This window comes from Hippopotamus amphibius, chromosome 4 (genome assembly GCF_030028045.1).
Source record: "Hippopotamus amphibius kiboko isolate mHipAmp2 chromosome 4, mHipAmp2.hap2, whole genome shotgun sequence".
In the NCBI taxonomy this organism is placed as follows: domain Eukaryota; kingdom Metazoa; phylum Chordata; class Mammalia; order Artiodactyla; family Hippopotamidae; genus Hippopotamus; species Hippopotamus amphibius.
Window position 1 is genome coordinate 173,752,413 of NC_080189.1, and position 22,632 is coordinate 173,775,044.

Here is a 22,632-nt window from a genome sequence, read left to right on the forward strand (position 1 = left end):
GAATTTTACTAGAAATGTATTCTGCCATCCATCAAAGATACTCGGGTTGGTTCCTAAGCTTAGGAGATGCAGTAATTTGGGCACACATCTTTGGCACTGACTTCTTGAAAACTAATAAAAGAACATGTATTAAGAAAGCCTCCAGGTGAACCTCCTAGCCTTCCAGTTAGTTTCTTATCAGAGTTTTTAGCTCCACCAACTGGTTAAAGAGATCAGCTACAAATCTGCTTGGCTCTCAATCTGCTTTATTCATTAAAAGGAGATCACTCATATACTTCACATTTAATTTATGGTAAAGTAATTTATTTCAGTCATTAAAGAAAATAAGAAATGCCTTTCTTTGTCAGTCAAATAAAAATAATCCACTTCGGCTTTTTCACTTAAGAAGAGGGTATATTCTGCTTAGTTAGTCATCAGAGGAAAGTAAATCTACCTACTAAAGCTAATTCGATTTATTCTACCATAAGCTCACACTCAAAAAGCAAAGACTAAGAACTACAATGAAAGCAAGAAACTGAGAGATGGCATAACTAAATGGTATTGAATACTATGAGAGGCTACAGTGTCTACATAAGATTCATTTCATTAGAAATAAAAACGACTGAGGAAGTAATTTCACTTTTTAAAATTAGAGATTTTTGTACCAAGATTCCTACTCAGAGAAGAATGCGTCCATGTGACATGTGAATATTTACTGCCATTTATCTTTCCCTCCTATTTAGTTGAACCACATCTAGCAATGGAAGGTGTACAGACAGCACAAATGAACCTTAGGGTTCAAATCTGATTTCTGTACAATGAATCAATTTATGAAAATAAGTATTCCTAAGAACTACGTCCAATTTTTTCCCCCTAAACAACCCATCCATGGATACAAGTTGTCTACGAAAGGTACATCCAGCCACTCGTTGTCATGACAAGTTTGTAACCGGCAGAATGATGGCCCCACACTGTAATAAATTTGGTCACTAACAGAAATCTCTTTACTAGATAATGTACGAGAGAGAAAGAAAAAGAAGGTTCCATCTAATTTATTAAATTTGACTCTGATAGCAGAGTTCTGTTAAAAGCTTTCTGACAAAGAGTTTAAAACGACTTTAGTAATTTTATGATGATAGCAGTTTAAATCTCTACACAAATGTGTAGTCGAGTTCATATTTTTTAAAGCCTACAACTCTAAATCTGCAACTGAAAGTCCAGTAAAGAAGATAATTTGAGGGGGGTTTCCCTGGTGGCTCAGTGGTTAAGAATCCACCTGCCAGTGCAGGGGACACGGATTCGATCCCTGAGTCGGGAAGATGCCACATGCCACAGAGCAACTAAACCTGTGCACCACAAGTACTGAGCCTGAGCTCTAGAGCCTGTGAGCCACAACTATTGAGCCCACGTGCCACAACTACTGAAGCCCACATGCCTAGAGCCCATGCTCTGCAGCAAGAGAAGTCACCGCAATGAGAAACCTGCGCACCACAATGAAGAGTAGCCCCCTGCTCACCGCAACTAGGGAAAGCCCGTACGCAGCAACAAAGACCAATGCAGCCAATACATACATACATACATACATTTATTAAAAAAAAAAAGATAATTTGCAACAGGCCCAGATAAAATTAAGGACCAGCAGCTGCCCTACCCAATTTAACACGCAATTTCAACATGCAAACTTTGATCTTCATTCTGTTCCTTTGCTCATTTATTTACTCATTCATTCGCTCACATATCCACTGAATAATCTCTCTCCGGCAAACACAGTTAAATTTCTGCTAAACGGAAACAAGAATAAGACTCTTCTGCTGTCCCCTCCTCTGCACAGATGACAGCCTTGATATGTAGTCTCCCAGGCAGAGAAGATTTCCATTTGAAATCATGAACGGATTACCAGGAACCTTAACAATAAGAAGACCTGGGTTAAGAATAGCACTTTATAACTTTTTATTGTTGTTTCTAAATATGTCCTTTAACATGACTCTTGAATGACACTTAAAGCTAAGTGTGTTTAGACATTTTAACTGTAAATTCTATCTACTCTACTAATATTAGACAGGAGTACTCTCAAATCAAAAAATACAATTTTGAGGTGTAACAAAAACATCTGTCTGTTAACAAGGACCAGCAACATGACTGCCATCAAAAAAAAAAAGTCAATTACTTATCAATTTCCTACCCTTTCATCTTTAACCAAAAGATAAAATAATTGAGAAGAAAGTCCCATTTGGCTTGAGGTTAGCAATAAAGGAGCTCAGCTTTATCTGTAGAATGGGTATGCATAAGAGCTGATGTGTAGGATCACTGCATCGATTCAGTAAGGCAATACTAGCAGGTGTTCTAATGACTGGGAACCGCCATCACTGGCACTGGGTTGGCACGGTGTCAGGAAAGCTGGGGAGGAGCAAGCATTAAGGACAGGGTGCTGGGACAGAGTGCTGAATGCCCTGAGAAGCTGGCAAGAATAAAAACTTGGAAAAAGGACGGGGGCAGGGGGGCGAACTGGAGGAACTTAGGTGGGGAGCTGTGGCCTTCTAGGCTGGGGAGACTGAAGTATATCTCAGGCAGTGATGTTAGTTATCAACAGGAGGGGGACTGACTGATGGAGAAAGGTCTTAGAAGAAGGGGAGGGGATGAGACAAGAACAAAGGGGAGGAACCAGAAAAAAACTAGAAACAGAGTTGAAGGAAAATAGTGAACTCTGGACGTGAAGAGGAAACCCAGGCAGAGGCATGACCCTGTCCATGACGCAGAAGGCAAGGTCACCTGCAATGCACAGCAGTGGGAAAGGTTTGGTACAAGTGTGACAGAGAGCAAGTCGATCTCATGGTGTGTGACATGCGCATGAGCTGGCTTGGGGTGTTATACCAAGAATTCTGAGTCTCATAAGAAAAGCGCAGGCCATGGGTGTAAGGAGGGGACAGCGATGGCACACACGCCAACCATCTGCCATCCCTGAAACAGGGAACTGAGAACAGATGAGCTGAAGTTCCCCTGGATGGCAAGAAGGGCACGACACGACTTGAGTGACAGGTACACCAGATTTCAGAGCGAAAAGGAAAGCATTCTGGAATTACATAGCACCAGGGCTGGGGAACTGTGTACAGAGGATGGATTTGAGTGGTCCAAACACTTTGGTTAAGTAGGCACAGCAGTTTCTGCCTGACCTGAGAACATGGTTCCAATCTGGGATAGGCAGCCGGGGGAATCAAGGCAGGCAGCTGGGACTGAAGCAAAAGGATCCAGGAAGGTGGACACAGAGCTCTGAGATCTCTCAGACACACCTGTTGGGGGGAGGAGAGGGAGAGTACTGATTGTGGTGTGTTTGGAGGAGGAGGTAGATGCATCACAGATAGAAGACAAAGGCAAAGCTCGCTCCAGGTCTCAGATTGGCGAGGAGCAGCTCCAACGACCAGCGCACACTCAGGAGCCCGCAGTACAGTACAGGGCGCGGGTCAGAACCAAGGTGAAGCTCTGGACGGAGGTTCAGCCTGAGGCCTAGGTTATAAGTGAAGATGAAGAGGGGAAAGTGGTGCAGCTAAAGAAAACAGAGGTGGGGGATGTGGAGGATACAGCAGGGGAGGAAGAAGAAAGATGGAGGCCAACCTGAGGGTCCAGCAGCCATGTTTAGCCACCAGGAACTAGTCGTAGGATTGTACCATCCTTAGTCCCATGGAGGCGAAGGGGGAAAGGTGAGTGATGGGTGGGAAAGTGATGGTTAACAGTGATAGCGCCTGTTCTGCCTCTCCAGGGGTCAGCTTAGGAACAGGCAAAGCATAGGAAGTAAGAGCTGTAGGGCACTGAATTCCTACTTTTCCATGATCTTCTCCAGCAGCAGGTTGTAACCAAGGAGGGAAGACAAGCTGGAAATGGTAAAAGACGATGCTAAGCTCACAGCAACTGATTAAAAGGGTCTTGCAAGTGAATCAAAGTACAGTCCTGCCTTATAAAGAAGAGAACCATGAATCCAGCTTAGCATTCACACCCTAGCTAAGATAACAAAACCCCAGTTGTCAATTTTAAACATATTTTGCTTTTCCAGTTGATTTGGCAAAATCTTTTGCTATTGTGATATAATTCCAAAGGCAACAGACAAAACCCTTGCGTTCCTATCAGAGCAACCTGACCTGGAATGTCTGCTACCTTTTTATGTGATGAAATGTTGCATCAGCTTCCCTTTGTACATTTTTGTAAATAGTTCCTTTCATTTATGGGCAGATAATCAAACGAAATCTCATATGTAACAATCTGAACCAAACCAATTCACATGAACAGGGAAAAGCTATAAAACTGCACAACTGGTTTATCAAGAGCACTTCCGGGCAGAGTGAACGTGCCTTGCCTCCCCAGGCTTACGGCAAGCATCTGGGGATGCAAAGGCATGCCTGGTTCCTACCCTCGGGACGTTTATAGTCAGAAGAAGTGAGAGCGGAACAGAACAGTGATAAACAGTACAAGCAAATCTTGGTTCCATTACCCAGCAGCATCAGGCAAGTCCTTTGACCTCACCAAGCTTTGTCCACATCTGTAAAATGGGGGCAGACACAGCCGAACCCAGGAGGTTCCTAAGAAGATTCCTTCAGCACAGGGTCCTGTACACAGTAAACACTCTGTAAATGTCAGTTGCCAGTGTTACTATTATTAGATGCATTGCTCTCGCCAGTGCTGTATAAGTTCTAAGGAAGAACAAAGAAATTTTGTGAGCTGGAGTGATCAGGGAAGGCTCCCTAGAAGAGACAGTTCAGCTAAGTTCAAAGAAATGGATACAGTAGGTATGTGGATGGGCAGTGGAAGAGAAATGAGATAGGATCAGGACACAGCAAGTAAATCAGAAGAGTGGAACAGAATCTTTGATTTGGGCATGCCAGGTCTGTGTGTGGAGGGGCCTTGTATATCAGGCAAAGGGGTCTGGACGTTATCTGGCAGGGGATGAAAAGTCATTGAAGTCAAGAGGTAACATTATATAGAGTAATGCTAATTTACTCTCATTATCCAAAATTGCACGAGGAGGGTGCACCAGTGATTTTCGAACTTTAACAAGTGCATATGGATCTCCTGGGGATCACATTAAAGTAAACACATTTGATTCAGTATGTTTGGAGTGAGGCCTGAGATTAGGCATTGCTAACAAGCTCCCTAATGCTGACGCCGCTGGTCTCTGGAGCTGTGAATGACAAGGATGTATCTCTTCAAGGCAGCCTGATGGAAGAGAATGCGTGGTAGGAGGTAGGTAGACAAGATGGCCAGATGTGAAGTTACAAATTCATAAGTCGGTATGCCAGAGATAAAAACATAGCATTCGAAGCCTTTGATCTTGATTTTTTTTTTTTTTTTTAGGCTATATCTAAGGGGGACAACTGAAACTTGGAAGTGCAACTCTTAATTCTGAGCCTGTCTTTTTTGGTGACATCTTAAAACAATGTTAATTTATATATCTCCTATAAAATATAAATTTCTCTTATTAAATACAAGTTTTTCTTATTTTATAAATACAACACACAGTATTATCAAAATTTTCACCCAGAAGTTAGCTATCTCCTGCAAGAGAAACAGATTCCTCTTTCTATAAAGGAAAATGGAATGAATACACTCATGATGTGTATTCATCACTAACTTCAAGGATGACTAAAAGGGTTCGCAACATTTGGTCACAAGAAAGAAACCGTGGCGGCAGTTTCCTATGTGATACTTGGATTAAAAGAACAACAGCCCTCATGCTATTACAGCAAGAAAAGCGTATTCAACCATATATGAGGAATTGTCATCTCAAAAACTAAACCCAGGGTTGGAGAGCTGTCAGCCCAGTAACTTTCTCTTGAGAGCAGCCTTTGTCATGCTGACAGATCACATCTGTATTCACGCGGTGGTGGATTCTGCATATTATCTGGGACACGCAGAGAAAATCAAGGAGACGGTCATGTCACCCTCTGTGTTAGAGAACCCCACCAGTGGGTTCTGGAACAAGAAGAAGCCTGCCAGGCCATATAGCACAACCCCCTCCTGTCTGAGATGAGGAGAGTGCAGGCCAGAGAGGTTCGGTGATTTGTGGATAGACGGACATGTGGCAGAACTGGGACTAGACTCAAGTTTCCTGATGCCCAGGCCTGGCACTTACTGCACCATGTGATCTTGGCCAGTCTCCTGATCCTCAGCCCTGGCTTTTACTATACTGTGCGATCTTTCTTTTTTTTTTTTTTAAGGCCTTTTATTGAGATATAATTGACATACAATAAACTGCATATATTTAAAGTGTACAATTTGATTTTTTTTTCTTATTAGTAATGTATATATGGCAAGCCAATCTCCCAATTCATCCCACCCCAGCATCCCCCCCCACACACACTTTCCCCTCTTGGTGTCCATATGTTTGTTCTCTACATCTGTGTCTCTATTTCTGCCTTGCAAACTGGTGATTTGTACCATTTTTCTAGATTCCGCATATATGTGTTAATATACGATATTTGTTTTTCTCTTTCTGACTCACTTCACTCTGTATGACAGTCTCTAGGTCCATCCACATCTCTACAAATGACCCAATTTCATTCCTTTTTATGGCTGAGGTGCATGACCTTAATATGGTGCCAGTGTGGCATTTGGTGAGTAAAACAAAAAATACAGAATAAAAAGCCTGTTCACTACATAAGCCATTCATTTACATAAAATTCAGTCACCTAGTTGACACACACAAAACCATGGCATGGGAGTGAGATGATAAATATCCCACTTGTGCCTGTTCTTATTAAGCTCACGTTCTAAAGCTAGAAATAATCGATGTCTACAAATACCTACGTATAAGCATAGAGAGGGGGTGGGTAGGGTGTAGGGTAGGGCCAGCTTTCAGGATAAGAAATATCTTTTTTAACAGCTGCGCCATGAAGGAGGAATAGACTTTGCATCTGGATGGGTTTAACATGAGAAAAGACTACGAAATCTGGACATCCAGAATTTGAAAGAGATTAAGTATTTCTTCCAATCAAATAATACATCCTTGTTAACAAGAACTAATTAGCTTAACTGAAGAAACCAAAATAACACATTCTATTTGAAAACCTATGTAATGAAGTCATTATTCTTCTCTACTTGTTTTCCGGTCCAGTTTCTGAGCTTCAATTCCTGCACCACCAATTCTAAAATTTATACCAGTTAAAAAAAGACTATCCTCAGATGCAAGGATATAATTTTTTTCCAAGGAGCAAAATCAATCAAGAATCCTCTGAAAAACTGGCATTTTCTTAAAATGATTAGCATATAATTATTTCTGTAGCTGGATTTTTAAGGTACAGTTGTATTTAACATATTACATGTGAAGGTCCCCACAGAGAAGAAATTCTGAGGTCAGTTTCAAAAGCTTATGCATATTCATATTCCCCATTCAGTGATCACATGCAAGAAAATAAACAGAAATTTCTGACAGTAAAATCTTGAAACAAAAAAATTGAAACAAAAACCAAGTCATTATCATTGCAGGGAAGGTACAGAAATTCATGAGATAAAAATCAGAAACTCAAGAAGTCTACTTATTTGGTCATTATACTCACACACCAGGTACAGCTGGTAACAGCTATCTACCTATAGTTATGAAGAATGAGATACGATTTCTAGTCTCTTTCATACTTTTCTATACACAGAAGCATGTAGATACTTACAGATCAACAATCATATTCACCAAAGTAGGTACTCATTACAGTAACTGTGATCTTGGTGAGGCCACCTGACTGCACAGAATAATGACGGGGAAACTTTCCATAGTTAAGACATTGTCCAAGAAAATGATATGCAATAAGTCGGCTGCCAGCAGAAAGGAATTACAGGAAGCTAAAGAGCACAGTGAAGAAAAGATGCAAATGATTTGAAAAAATGCATTCTATCTTATGTCACTTTCTTTTGGGCTCCTTGGTTCTAAAGCACTCTTCCATTCAGCCTAACAGAAGAGTATGTTAGTTCACATTACCCAAGCTCATGAGGCCTCTTTCCCCTACAATGGCTGTGATATAAGGCATATGTGATCCTTCTATCAAGAGGGTACCCATCGCTCCCTTTTATTTTATTTTATTTTTTTATTTTTTGGCACACGGGCTTAGTTGCTCCGCGGTATGTGGGATCTTCCTGGAGCTGGGATCGAACCCGTGACCTCTGCATTGGCAGGCGGATTCTTAACCACTGCGCCACCTAGGAAGCCCTCCCTTTTAAAATTACATTCTTAAGCCCCTACCCTACTGACACTCTGGAACTGAAAATATATCATCCAGCAAGTCAGGATGCTCTTATTCTCGATCAATTTTTAATACTCCCAAAAGGAGAGTTAGATATTCTGTTTTTTGACCTTCCCTGTGTAATATGAAGAATGAGATTCTTAGACCAAAAATATCAGATATCACTTTAAATGTCTCCAGTTGTGACTGGAGAACATTGTGGTGCCTCAGTATTTCTGCATTACATTACTATCTGGCAATCCGCCGGCACTCAGAATCTTGGACACTGGTGGGCCTTCTGCACACCCATGTTTCATTTCATGGCTGGAAAGCAGAAGCAGCCTCTCAGAGCTTTTTGCCAGTTGACAGGTGGTGGGAAAGTGCAAAACTCAGTGTTTACAATGAGACGGAGAAGCCTCCTAGGCATGGAGAAGCAAACATACCCACACGGAGAAAAATGCCAGCCAGAAATACTGCAGGGTGCCGACGGCAGGCAAAGTCAAGACAGAACATTAAGCCAGCTCCCCGACAACAGCTGGGGCCAAATCATGAACTGAAAATGTCTCTAAAAAACAGCAAAGAGAGGCCATGAGAGATTAATTCATAAAAAATCACATGTAGAATGAGAAAAATGGAAGGCGAAGCCACATGTGGTTATAAAGCTCCTGATTGCATTTTAAAGGACTCTTGCCTGGATTATAAGAAATTAAAACCATAAAGAAAACTATAAGTGAGGGTTTTACTGTTACTGGATATTTGGAGTAAGTGACAAAAGACCAACAATTATTAAGTAACTAGAATGCATAAGGCAACATGCTGAGAACTGTGGAAGTTATAGATAAATGTGCAAACTCAATGAGCTTGTAGTATTTTATGGAGATAATCGTAAACACTGTATTTTTGTTTATCAAGTAAGTGACTGAAAAAAGTTACATAACCATAGTACTATCAAAATTCAGAGTAAAGAGACAAGGCTCTTTAATGTGAAGAAAAAGAAACTTTTTTGTGTGTATTTACTGAGTAGGACCTTGAAAGATAGGTCTAATTTGGACAGGTAAGAAGTCGAGAAAGGCACTGCCAGCAAAGGCAACAGAATACAGTATAAATACACACCACACGTTCGAAGGAACAAGCATTATGCCAAAGGAAGCACAGGAATTTGAAAGATGAATGAAAGATGAGTTTGGAAAGGGGGCCAGATGTTGAAGAGCCAGGTTAAATAGTTTTAACTACTTTTTAGAGTCACTGAAGATTTTTGAACATTTAAGAAAAAAAAAGTACTACAAAGTTTTTATGTTCTGTTAGTATTAAAGAAGAAAGATATTTTTTGTTTTAAACTTTCAGTGCTTGAGACAGCCTATTAGCTCAGATTCATTCCTCTGGACAAACAGCACTACTCAGTTCTCGTACCTCTTAAATTTCTCCATTTGTAGTGGGTAGGAAAAGAAAAGTTCCTCAAGAACAGAATTTCCTAAGAATTTCTTAATAATAATGAAACACCATGTATGATACGGCTTCAGTTATTTTAGTGCACAGGTACCCAAGTCACGATTATCAGCCCTAAGTGGAAAGCAATATTGTAAGTTTTAAACACTGAAAGCAATCTCAAAGTTTGAAAATATTAAGCATTTTTTTGATATCTTTAGAGGTAACATACAGTAGTACCAATTTTTGTTTTTTATGTAAGATATCATCTCTCGGTTTAAGACAGAAACTTTCCTCAAAACCCTTCCTTCAGTAGAAAACTTGCTTTCTTAATTTATATGAAAAAAAGCTATAATGAGCAGCCCCCAAGCAATCAACCATTAAAAATAAAACCTCAAAAACTGTTTCCTCCAATAAAACAAATACCTCCATAAAACAAGAGATGAAAGTACAATAGACACAGAAAGGCTTAGAGGAGATACTATAAAATAACAAGACACAGCAAAATAATAAAATGAAATGAAACATCCACATATATAGCTCAAGAAAGAAATGTAAGAGGAGAATAAAACCATAACAGAAAAAAAAAAAAAGCCACATTTGACACAGCACAAAGGAGAACAGACATTGCTGAAAATATACTGAGAGAAATGGTGAACAATACAAGCAAAAGAAATAGAAATTAACAAAAAATTTAAGAGGACTTCCAACATAAGCACAACGAGCATTTTCAAGGAAAAAGAATGTAATTCAACAATGTTGACGTTCAATCCCTTATATATTTTTATTCAAGGACAATGGCCCAGATAAACATTGTTGAGCATGGAAGACATCAGGGAATACAGTTCTTATGATTCCCTACCTAGAGGACAGCCTTCAGCTAAGCAGAAACTCTAGTACAAAGCCTAGAGGTTAGCTTTGAATCCACTTAACTACAGAGTGAACATGAAAAAAAAAAAAAAGATTATGATTGCAGAACAGAATATGAATGCTACAAATACTGTTTATATATATATACATATTTTTTTTAAGCCACATGCTTTTATTCATGATGAAATCGCGAAAGTAAATACCACCAGAGTAGTTAGGCAACAATTCACAAGCCTTATAAACAAAGCTCATTTAGTTCTTGTAAAGCCCCCAGAATCAGTGAATGATACACCAGTGTTTCTGTCAAGTTATACGATGAAATGATTCTTTGATGCTTTATGCCCCAATTCTTTGTTTTTGGATTATTTGTTTTGGTTGTTTGGTTGGTTTTAATGTTGTGGTTTACGGGTTTATCTTGTAAAACAAAGATGTGATAGGGACAAGTACTTCTGAAAGAGGCTACTCTTGGTCTTTAGAAGTTTCTTTGGGAAGAATCTGGCAATCTGAGAACTGAAGATTGTGAAACCTTCTTTCATCATTCAAACCACAGATGCCTCTGGTCTAACTGGAAGTCTCCCTCTCTGGCTGCCCTCTTACAGTGGTCTTCAGATATTAGCTTTCTCCTGCATAACTGTGAACCTGGGAATGAACTCTAATCACGCTGGTCAATTACGTCAAAGCTATTCAAGCTTCTCACACAGTGTCTAACTTTAGAAACACTATGTAATTTGCATCAGGCACAGCCCTAGCAACTGCTTTTCTTTTCCTTATTCTTGAAAATTATTTGTACCGCTGAAACAGAGTGGAAGTTAGACACCTCTGTTTCTCTGGCCAACTTCAACTTACACTCAGAGGAAATGTTTTTCTCTCTTTTGGTGTCACGATTTCTTTAATTCTTATCATGCATCATTTACTCTGGTTTGGGAATTGTGGTGCTATAAATAATAATACAAATGAGCCTTTAAGCAGGGCATGTTCAGTGCACTATGCCTTGTCTGGCTGTTTACTGCAGTGGTCTCTAAACTGTTTTGATCTCAATCCTAGCAAGTACAAGGTTTGTAGGCATATGAATATACTTATGTATAGATTATACAGACGTGCTACAATATTAATGTTATATTCATTATAAAATATAATACAGAAATTTCTTAAGAATTACAGATAAAAATATTTTATTTCTTAATGGCAAATGACCTTTTGCCATCACTAGAAGTTATTAAGAACATTTAACAAGAACAATGTGATTTCACATATTATACTTTATTATATCTGAACATCTCGTTTGAAACCTTTGTGACTGAGCAATTTCAAGTTCAGTTTGTCTTAATGGCTGTCAGAGATCTCATGAACTATGTAGATCTGAACAGGAAAAGGGCATCGTGACACTGAATCCCTCAGTTTGTCCTTTTTTTTTTCTTGGTGCATAGGCTTAGTTGCTCCGTGGCACGTGGGATCTTCCTGAAGCAGGGATCGAACCCATGTCTCCTGCGTTGGCAAGCAGATTCTTAACCACTGCGCCACCAGGGAAGCCCCCTCAGTTTTTAATTCCATCCTCTGATATTGAAAAAGCTTAAGGGGGTTGTTTTGTTCTGTTTTGAATTATTTTGTTGGTATTGCTAATTGAAATTCACCTAATAAATATCCATTTCTCCTGATATCAATTAGTTGCTCTTGAAAACTTATCAAAGCTATTGAACTTTTATACTTTTAAAAATTGTGCTCTCAAACCACTGGAACTTTGTATGGCTTTTTTCACCAGATTATAACATTCCATTTTTAACTTATTGAACATGCAGATATGAAGGTTTTAATAGAGGACACACATTTTATAAAACAGAATCACATTTCCAAACATCCATTTTCAAAAATGCTCCCCGATAGCGTGGGTTTCTTTTGAGAAGCAGTGACTCTCCCACTCATTGTTACAACACTTCTTCTACCTTGAAAGGCTATGTTTAAGTGGATTTTTCAAAACTACACTTGTAATTTTCAGGGGACATATCCTGAAACCATTTAACACATAAAGGTCAAGCAAATTTTGACACTTGTCTTTTTGTAAAAGTAAAATGAAGTAATTCATTCTTTTTGTGAAAACCCACCACCATGCGGTAGAAATACATGGACTTTCATTACTCATCTCATCACGAAGTATACACAAAGATGCTATTATATTTTAAAGGGCTTGGTGTTCTGGAATCAACTAAGTGATACCGTCCTTGGGCACTTTGTCTGTGTCTGCCTTGAATTCCTTTGTTCTTCAGTAGACTGCCCAATAATCTGCTTGTAAATGATGCAGCAAAAGAATTTCATATGTGTCACTGTTAATGACAGTGAGCGAAGATCTTTATTTCAAATAACCTGCTTGATAATTTTCTACTGAGCAAGGCTGGCTTCTGGTCAGATGTCATGAAATTACTTTTATCCAGATGGGAACGCCTGCCAGACGTCCCCCACTATCTGTTCTCTCTTTCTTCTTATCAGAAACTCCATTTGAGTGCACATGACTGCCCAAAGCAGAGACTACATTTTCCAGATCTGCCTCCCCCTGGTAGTTACTCATGACCTGGGAACTAAGCGTTGGTCACTGGGACGTAAGAAGAAATAATGAATAGCCTTAAAAGGAGGGGCATATTTTCTGTGCCCTTTCTGTCTATCTAGTTGGAATTCAGGTGTGATGGCTGGAACCTTGGGAGCCATCTTGCAGCAAGAGGGGGGAGCCATCTTGCAGCAAGAGGGAGAAGCCAGATGCTGAGATAGCCAGACAACAAGAGAGGAGGAATCTGGGTCCTTCACAACCATATTGCCATCAAGTCAGCCCGGGACTCCCCTGTGTTTACTGCTCTCTTTTTTGAGCTTTGTTGTTTTGGGTTTTATGGCTCTTGCTGCTGTACCAAACCCTAATTAACAATCTGGAAACAGGGTTGATGAGGAGCTCATGTTAGCAGTTAGAGGAGAGGCAGCTCTGCCATTTTCTCATGGCAGCCTGTGCCTGCACTATTCGTACTACTTTCTTCTTCTTTTTTTTTTTTTGGCTGCGATGCACGGTTTGGGGGATCTTAGTTCCCCGACCAGGGATTGAACTTGTGTCCTTGGCAGTAAAAGCGCGGAGTCCTAACCACAGGACCACAAGGGAATTTCCTATTCATACTACTCTTTTTTAAAAAAAAATAAATTTATTTACTTATTTATTTATTGGCTGCGTTGGGTCTTCATTGCTGCTCACAGGCTTTCTCTAGCTGCGGTGAGGAGGGGCTATTCTTTGCTGTGGTGTGCAGGCTCCTCATTGCTGTGGCTTCTCTAGTTGCAGAACACGGGCTCTAGGCATGCGGGCTTCAGTAATTGTGGCACGTGGGCTCAACAGTTATGGCTCGCAGGCTCTAGAGCACAGGCTCAGTTGTTGTGGCACACACGCTTAGTTGCTCCGCGGCATGTGGGATCTTCCTGGACCAGGGCTCGAACCCGTGTCCCCTGCGTTGGCAGGCGGATTCTTGACCACTGCGCCACCATACTACTTTCAATCTGTAATTTCCTAACAGAAACTGCTTTTAAGCCACTTGCCCATTTTGTCAGGATTAGTTTATAAAGACGACATAATATAATCTTTAAATCTACTTTATCAGGTGTGCGTGAACTGTAACAGGGGTCTGTAACTCTGAAAACAAATAAAGGAGGGGCCACCACTGATCAACCCAACTCTACTCTCCAGACAACTCAAGGACCATTTGTAACCTGTATCTGATAAAATACAGACTACGGGAGAACACCTGCATCCATGTTAAATACTAATAAAGCTTCAGGGGTTTTTTTGATGAATACATAAATATACAAAGAAGTTCTACTTTCTTTCTGCTCCCCTCCACTCCCTACTAACGAATGACTTTTGCGCTCCCTGGTATGCAAGCACTCCACTCACTTTAGAGCCCACTGTCAAGGGTGTGTATGGACTAATAGCTAACTCTTAGATTCTCTCCGGGGACTTCCCTGGTGGTCCAGTGGTTAAGACTCCAAGCTTCCACTGCAGGCGGCATGGATTCCATCCCTGGTCAGGGAACTAAGGTCCCACATGCCGCACGGTGCGGCTAAAAAAAAAAATCTCTCCTGGATCATGACGATATGCTGTGAGATGAAAGTGTTCACTAAGCATAAATGAGTGTTCTCCATAAAACTGAAAACTTGTAAAAGGAAATGGTAAATCAAGGGGTGGGTATACATAAAGATTTTGATGCCTTACCTGAATACCTCGAGAATAATCCTTTCCGATAACTTGGGAGCCACCTGCTTAAATGCTTTTTTGAAATCTTCCAGAGTTAAATAGCCACGATCTGTTTGAGAACAGAATACATAACATTCACATAAGCCCTGTGAACTACTATTTCAGCCATAATGTATGGGTGAGACTTTAATATGTTACCAGGAAAAAAGCAGTACTTTAGTTGATTTTACATACAAGGTAATCTGAGATTGTCTCACTGGAAGAATCTGAGAATCCAGTAATCTAGATTCTCCCCCAGTACAGTCCCAGATGCTCCTGAAGGTCTCTTCCAGCCCCAGCATTTGCTGATTCCCTGAGTCCCAGCAAAAAGACTAAGAGACAGACACTGCAATAACAGCACTCGGCTTCAAGTCTTTGTGAAGTGTCAAAATAATCCATTCTTCAAAATTCACATTTTTTTTCTTGCTTGGTATTAGAACTATATTATTATTTGGAGGAAAATCATTTCAGAAGCCAAAATACTGAATCTGGACTCCACAAGTCTTTCTACCCTGTGTTCTGTGGGGAGGGGGTCTGAAGCTACTCCTCTCGGCCACCCCAGGGTGGGAAAACAATTCCTCCGATCATGTGTGGGTCAAAGGAGGAGTCGGAGAAAAAGTCTCCCTGGTCTCCCAAACTTCCATAACTAGCTCTTCATCTATATCCCTGCAAGGCCAGCCCTTCTGCTGTCCCCATTACAATGTAGGCAAATCACAAGTACAATGATATAACTGTTGATACTATTTCATCCATCGTACATGTCAAGAATTTAAGATTGCAATGAAGAAAAAAAATTTATACCAACATCTAAGGTAATAGCTAATGAATACAGTAAAATAACCTTCCAAGCATATTACTGTAGTTACTGAGTATATGTTCCCATTCACAGGTCCTTAACAGCAATTTTTTATATCAAAACACTTTAAAGATACTTACAGTGCCTGTCAAAAGCTGTGAAGATGTGTCTTATTTCATTCCGATATACTTGAGCTTCCTTCTTTTTCCTTACAATGTCTAAAAACTCCTTAAGTAATATCCCTAAAAATTGGAAAACACCAATTTACCAAAAATGACTGTCTTCCTCTTTAAGAAGAAAACAAAATATAAATGGAAAGTGATACTATCACAAACAAATGTTATCTTAATTTTGGTGAGTAGTGTTTATTCACAAAGATCTCTAAAGCTGAAAAGACATTTTGTTAAAAGCTAAGCAGACTCCAGGTTAGCAAGTGACAGCAGAAACAGTAGACACTCTGGAGCTCACCGAGCTTTTCCCCAGGATAAAAGATGATGAGCTCCCAAAAGCGTGACACTCTTCCCTCTAAAAGATCCAACGGACAGCCCCGGAACTACTTATAGAACAAGGTCTCGTAATTTTCTTTCCTTATGCGTCTTTGATCCCTTTTGCCTAGCCAGATGTCATGACGACAGGTTTTTTCCCAGCTGGGAGATCAGGGTGAAGAAGTAGTTTCTCAAAAGTCAATACCAATTGCACACCACAGATAAAGGTGGAGAGAATATTCCATAAACAATAGAGCTGGCACTGTCCCCGGCCTTAGGTACACCCCATGACTGTTCTGCAGCCTCGGGCTCTGCTTCCTATGATTCTCATAATAAAAGAGCCCAGCATGATCGTATGAGATTGGATACTGTGCTTACAACGTCTATTAAAATGAATTCTAATGTGATCTTTGTAGTAGGTTTAAAGAGTGGAGCCAAAAATTTAAGCATTCTAGTGAACTGAGCCCTAAATATATAAAAAGAGCAGTTTGTTTTTATAAGTCAGGATTTCCATTTAAAAACGTATCACTGTTTTAAAAATAGCCCCAAATCACATAATAATCACATGTGAATTTTTAAGAACTTGTGCCCTTTTCCTTTTGGTGAGGTATACTGAACTGTATACATTTCCCAAAAGAATTCCAATGGTTTTTTTAAAAGTAGACATAGTTTTTTCTTAATTTTCCACATTTTTCTTATTTGTAGTTAAAGATTTAGAAATTTAAAAAGTCGATCTGTCTTTATCTGTTTAAATGATTCTTCTACAACTCTTTAGGACCCACGGGGTGCCAGGCACTGTGTTAAGCTCTGGAAACAGTGGGAAAGAGAACACACATGATTCCAGTGCCAAGGGAGTCGTGGGTCTAGCTGGGGAGACAGTGATTATGCAGGTTCAACTACAAACATATAAATAATTACATGGCATGAGCAACAGGGGGAAAAACAAGAAGGTGTAAACGTGTTCCAGGAATCCTCCTTGTAGAGCAGGCTCTGGTAAAGGAGAGATCTTGTAGAGGAGGTAATATTTAGGCTAAGACCTAAATGATGAGAAGATACCAACTGGCTAAAGGGTGGGAAGAAGAGCATCCCAGGCAGCGGAAAGAGCACACACCTAGGCCATGGGGTGGGAAGTAGGAGGAATGAAAAGAAGCCACTGTGGCTTGAACGTGGTGAAGACCGGGTTGATGAGGTGGGCAGGGGCCAGAATGCACAGCCCCTCGTGGGCCACAGGATATAACTTGGTTTTTATTCCAGTTGCAGTAGGAAGTCAATGAGAAGTTTGAATTGAGAAGTGACATGATCTGATTTAGATTTTGGAAAGATCTCTCCGGCTATTGTCTTGAAAAGGGGTTGGTGAGAAAGCAAAATATAAAAAAAGGAGATGCCTTAGGATCCTACTGGCAAGAGATGCAGTCTCGAGGGTGCAGGCAGCGGGAACGGAGAGCAGCGGAAGGTTCCCAGACATACTGCAGAAAAGATGAAGGGTTAGACGTGGTGCCCGAGAAGGGAGATGTCAAGAATAAGCCCTAGGTTCTGGCTGGAGTACCTGGTGGTTTGAGGCGTCATTTAAAGAGATGAGAGGGCTTCCTAGGTGGCGCAGTGGTTGGGAGTCTGCCTGCCAATGCGGAGGACATGAGTTTGATCCCTGCTCCAGGAAGATCCCACATGCCGCGGAGCAACTAAGCCCGTGTGCCAAAAAAAAAAAAAAAGAGATGAGAAAGACATGGGGAGGCAGGATGGGGGTAGTGGTGAGATGGAGTTGAGATCTGGAGATGTGAGCTGTTTGATGCTCTGGAGACAACCAAGAGCAAGAGTTAAGACAGCAGCAGGATATACTTTAGGTGACAGGTGTCTCTCCTAGCGCCTACAGAGTGCTTGCCTGTGCTCAATAAATACGCATTATACGGAGCCAGCACCTGGAGCATCTCATCGGGTCCCATGGTAATTATCTGGCCACATATCTGCCTGAGACACAGTGAGGGAAAGCACTGTCTTTCGTCAAAATTTAACCCCAGTGTTTAGTAAGATACCTTGCTTGTAGGAGGCACTCCTCACATGTTTGCTGAATAATTAAATAAAATCATAGAAAGATGTTCTTTCTAGTTTTCAGCAAAAAGCACTAAAATGTGTTTTAAATGCTCTTATAACTCTGTAAACTAATACCAAAAAGTAGGTCACTATTTAATCGCATAGCCAGCAAAATCATCATTTTAGAAACCCCAATTTCTTAATACTTATGATACAGTAAACAAACAAACAAAATTCAGAGGAAAAGGAAAGGCACGCATAATATTTGCTCTTCACTTATTGCATCTGATTTCGGGAAATGATAAGAAAAAAAGCACAATTTCAAGGTTCAATGTGTGATTCAGATTCACAAGAAAAAAAAAGTGCATGAGTGGTGATAGCTTTTAAATTACATATTCAGAAAACTCATTGGTATTTGGAGCGATACAGTAGTCAGGTCTTTATTTCACAATCTTAGGGGATAAAAAATAAATGTTCTTTAGTCTTTCCTAGGAAAAAATATATGTGGATTTCAACTGTATGTTTATTACCACTTAAAAAGAAGAAACCATCTAATAATACAAACAACATTATATATGTAATCAAGATCATTCATACAATTTTCTCACAGGATTGTATACCTTATTGTTGTAAAGTCAATATCAAACCACGTACACATATCCCACTGCCCCATCCCCACCCCTGCCTTAACTTAACTTAATCTTCAACGGCAACAAATACAAATGCATTCAAAGCCATGCAAGTCCCTTTCCTAAAAAGGATAGAGAAGTTTCCATTCAGCTGAGCTCTCATGTTGTAGTAGTATGACCACTTTTCAAAGCCAATGCATAAAGGTTTGCTGTTCCTACAGCTCTGTAATGCAAGCACATTAATGTAAGTTTTATACGTCTTGCTACTCTTTAAATGGCCTAGAAATAAAGTTCCTACTACTAGCTCCACCTGCTGTCACAATGGCCAAACCTAAAACTACCACTTCAGGAAGACTTTCCCTAATTCTACTGCCCCCAGTTTCATACCCAATGAGCAATGCATTACTGTGCCCCACCCCTGGAGTGAAAGTGTGTTCAGAACATTCTAATTCCAAATACGAGGTTGGGTCTTCTATGTAAACTGTTCTAGTAATAAAAGTTACCTAAACATTTTGCTGTAGTTACACGTGAGGACCACAACCACAGGAACCACGCAGACCTATGTGTTTATCTGTGTTTATTATTAATCTGCAGAAGGTGTTCACAAATTGCCCGGATAACTGGACTCTATCAGTAGTTTTCAGACTTTTTTTTAGCTGTGGGGAAGATTCTTCTTTATAAGACAGGAAAGCCTCATGTGTAGCGATGAAGGCAAAGCTATTCAGTGTGGAGTGAGGTGGGCTTCCCACCCTTCCCTCTCCAGCAGTGCCCCTGGAAGCGCCCCCACAGGACCCAGGACTGAGGATCATGCCTTAAAGAGCACTGGGACCAAAGATCTTTATGAATCCTTCCAGACTCTGCAAGTCTGTGCATTTTCCATACCAATACCAATGAAAGTACTCCTTTCCATTTTACAAACTACTCTTGGCAAAACGGACTCTTCATGTTCTATAATGAATATATATATATATATTTTACTTTCCAAACTACTTAATACATGTGATATAGATGTATCATATAGAGAAATGCTATCTTTTGCCCCTTTTCCCCATTTTTGTTTGAAGCAGTTTCCTAAGAAGGTAATCATCTTTTACCACAGGGGTGGATATATTCAAAAAGTCCAACAAAATTACATAAATTTTTCCTTGAAAGTTTTGTTTTGTTTTGTTTTTGTTTTGTTTGTTTGTTTGTGGCTCACATTTCTAAGCTTCAGGGTCAGTACACAGAGAGAAATCCTTTTGAAAATGCACTCATCTAGTTTCTGGCCATTACAGTGAGCTTAAATTAGAAAACTGCAATAAACCCAGGAGAGTGAAAGAGAAAATAATAAAAATGCCAAGTTATTTAGACTGGAAGTCTGGTCCTAGATTTAGTAGAAAAGGGAGGGCTCACAGTCATTGGGCCATATATTAATTTTTCCAGGGAATGAAAATGCCTAAAAATAAGGGCTTAAAAGGATTAAGTGGTCTTTTAAAAGGTATAATGTAAGCCTTTTCTAGTTTGAGAAATAAAATTCAGATTATGACTTTTGGAGGCCATACAGGAAAAAAAAAAGGATAAAATGTGTTTGTATAAAAAGACTGTAAGGACAGAAGGACTTTCTTGGCATCAACAAGAAAGATGAGTAAGTAAATTCACAGGACTAATATTTTCTTCCAGCAACACACATAAGAGTAGGGGAATGAAGAGAAAAGAATCTACTTTAATGGAAGAAATCAAGTTTTACTATATCATTGGGAGAAAAATGAAGAGGAAGAGTAAAAATAGGTTATAGTAGAATAGGGAAATTTGAACCAATAAAACCTTATTTCTATCAAACATGGACAGGAATCGTTACTTTTTTTATTATGTACATCTCCTGCTCATAAACCTTCAAAGGTTCCTCAGCGTTAATAGCGCAAAGTCCTGACACCTTATTCTGGAATTTAAAGCTTCATTATTCCTTCCAGGCAAACTGGTCCTTAAATCTCCCCCTTTCTAATTCTCAACTTCCATCAGGGCCCCTCACTCTGAACACAATTCATTCACAGGTACACACTGTACTCCATGCTGGTGTGGAAGATAAAAATATTCCAAGAAGAGTGGATTCTGTTTCCCGTAGGACTTGATATCAACAAAATGACAGCTGATAGCACTTTGGGTATGCAAATCTGAGGGGGACGTGGGGAAGAGGGGATATTGTAAAATGAGGGGCAGGGATCTGAGAGAAGAGGGTGAACACTTGGAGGCAGGGGGTCTGTGGGAGAAACTCCACAAGGGTAGCATGCACAAAGAGCCCCTGCAGAGGAGAAAGCACGGACCTGAGCTTCTCCCTTGCTAGCAATGGAGAGTGAGTGATAAAGTCCCTTCTTGGTACCATTAACGAACACCTCGGCAGAGTCTAGGTCATGACAGGCAATGTTCCTGTGGATGTTGACTGCGCAGGTAAGTCTCAGTTCACACTGAGGTCTGCATCCACGCTGGCGCTGGCAGAGCCCAGGGCACACCAGCAGCTAGGGGACAAGCTCGCATCTGCCTTCACTCATGCGACCTGCTCTCCTCTTTGCTTCCCCGCCCAGCCTTCCACGTTTGGCTCCGGCTACACCTCAGGCAGGGAAGCGTGCTGCTCGCTCTCTTCCAGACTCGTAAAGGTCTTCTCGTCTATGGTGTTCATGTGACATCTGGCCACCACAGAAGTGACAATACTTCTTTCATCTTCCCTGTCACATACTACATTTTTTAGGAGTGTCTTTACATCAGTGTCTGTGTCTTCTAATTTGTTTCTACTCCTACAAGAAAACTTAGCATCTTTAAATGGGGAATTAAATACATTAATTTAGGGGCAAATATCTGTAGCCAATACCATCAAATGGTCCTAGGATTTCAAGCTAAGGTAAGTGTCATGTGTTTGTGTTTCCTGATGATAGAAAAGAACAAAGAGGTCAACTGAAATCTGAAGTCAAACACCTTTCTACGCCTGCTGTATCATGGCCTCAGTTCCTTAGGAAGGAGCCTAAAACAACAAAATATACACAAAACAAACCCCCTAAATGTGTTCACAGTATAACTTAAAGACTAGAAAATGGACATTTAAATTTAGGAAAAGAATACCTTTAACAGTCAACTACGGCTTCCCTGGTGGCGCAGTGGTTAAGAATCCGCCTGCCAAAGCAGGGGACATGGATTTGATCCCTGGGCTGGGAAGATCCCACATGCCGCGGAGCAACTAAGCCTGTGCGCCACAACTATTGAGCCTGCGCTCTAGAGCCCAGGAGCCACAACTACTGAGCCCATGTGCTGCAACTACTGAAGCCTGTGTGCCTAGAGCCCATGCTCCGCGACAAGAGAAGCCACTGCAATGAGAAACCTGAGCACCGCAACGAAGAGTATTCCCCGCTCGCCACAACTAGAGAAAGCCCGTGTGCAGCAACGAAGACCCAACACAGCCAATTAAATAAATAAATAATACAATAAATATTTTAAAAAGTCAACTATCTGGCTCAAAACAACTCAGATGAGATAGCAACAAATAAAAATCATTAACCTCAGACTTCCTAGGTGGTGGCAGTGGTTAAGAATCTGCCTGCCAATGCAGGGGACCCAGGTTCAAGCCCTGCTCCAGGAAGATTCCATGTGCCACGAAGCAACTAAGCCCGCGTGCCGCAACTATTGAGCGTGTGCCCTAGAGCCCGTGAGCCACAACTATTGAGCCCATGTGCTGCAACTACTGAAGCCTGCATGCCTAGAGCCCGTGCTCCACAACAAGAGAAGCCACCACAATGAGGAGCCCGCACACCACAACGAAGAGTATCCCCCACTCATCGTAATTAGAGACAACCGTGTGCAGCAACAAAGACCCAACACAGCAAATAAATAAATAAATAAATAAATTTTTTTAAAAAGTCATTAACCTCATCATCCACAAATTATTTTTCAATTAAACTGACCCTGGATAGCACCACTGACTCAAACAGCCCATCATCACCATTGTGAC

General features: G+C 40.6%; 1 protein-coding gene across 10 annotated transcripts in view; it reads right to left on the bottom strand.

Annotated features, from left to right (window-relative positions):
* EFCAB11 (EF-hand calcium binding domain 11) overlaps positions 1–22,632 on the bottom strand; it is a 289,500-nt gene that overhangs the window by 255,057 nt on the left and 11,811 nt on the right. For 7 of the 10 annotated variants that reach the window (XM_057733111.1, XM_057733113.1, XM_057733112.1 and 4 more), the window contains exons 4-5: positions 15,658–15,759; positions 14,701–14,791 (exon numbers count right to left, since the gene is read on the bottom strand). In XM_057733111.1, coding sequence (XP_057589094.1) covers positions 14,701–14,791; positions 15,658–15,759 — 193 coding nt within the window. Of the gene's footprint in view, positions 1–10,415; positions 10,532–11,656; positions 11,955–14,700; positions 14,792–15,657; positions 15,760–22,632 lie in introns of those variants that run through there. The other 3 variants (XM_057733121.1, XM_057733119.1, XM_057733118.1) reach the window with 3 other exon arrangements.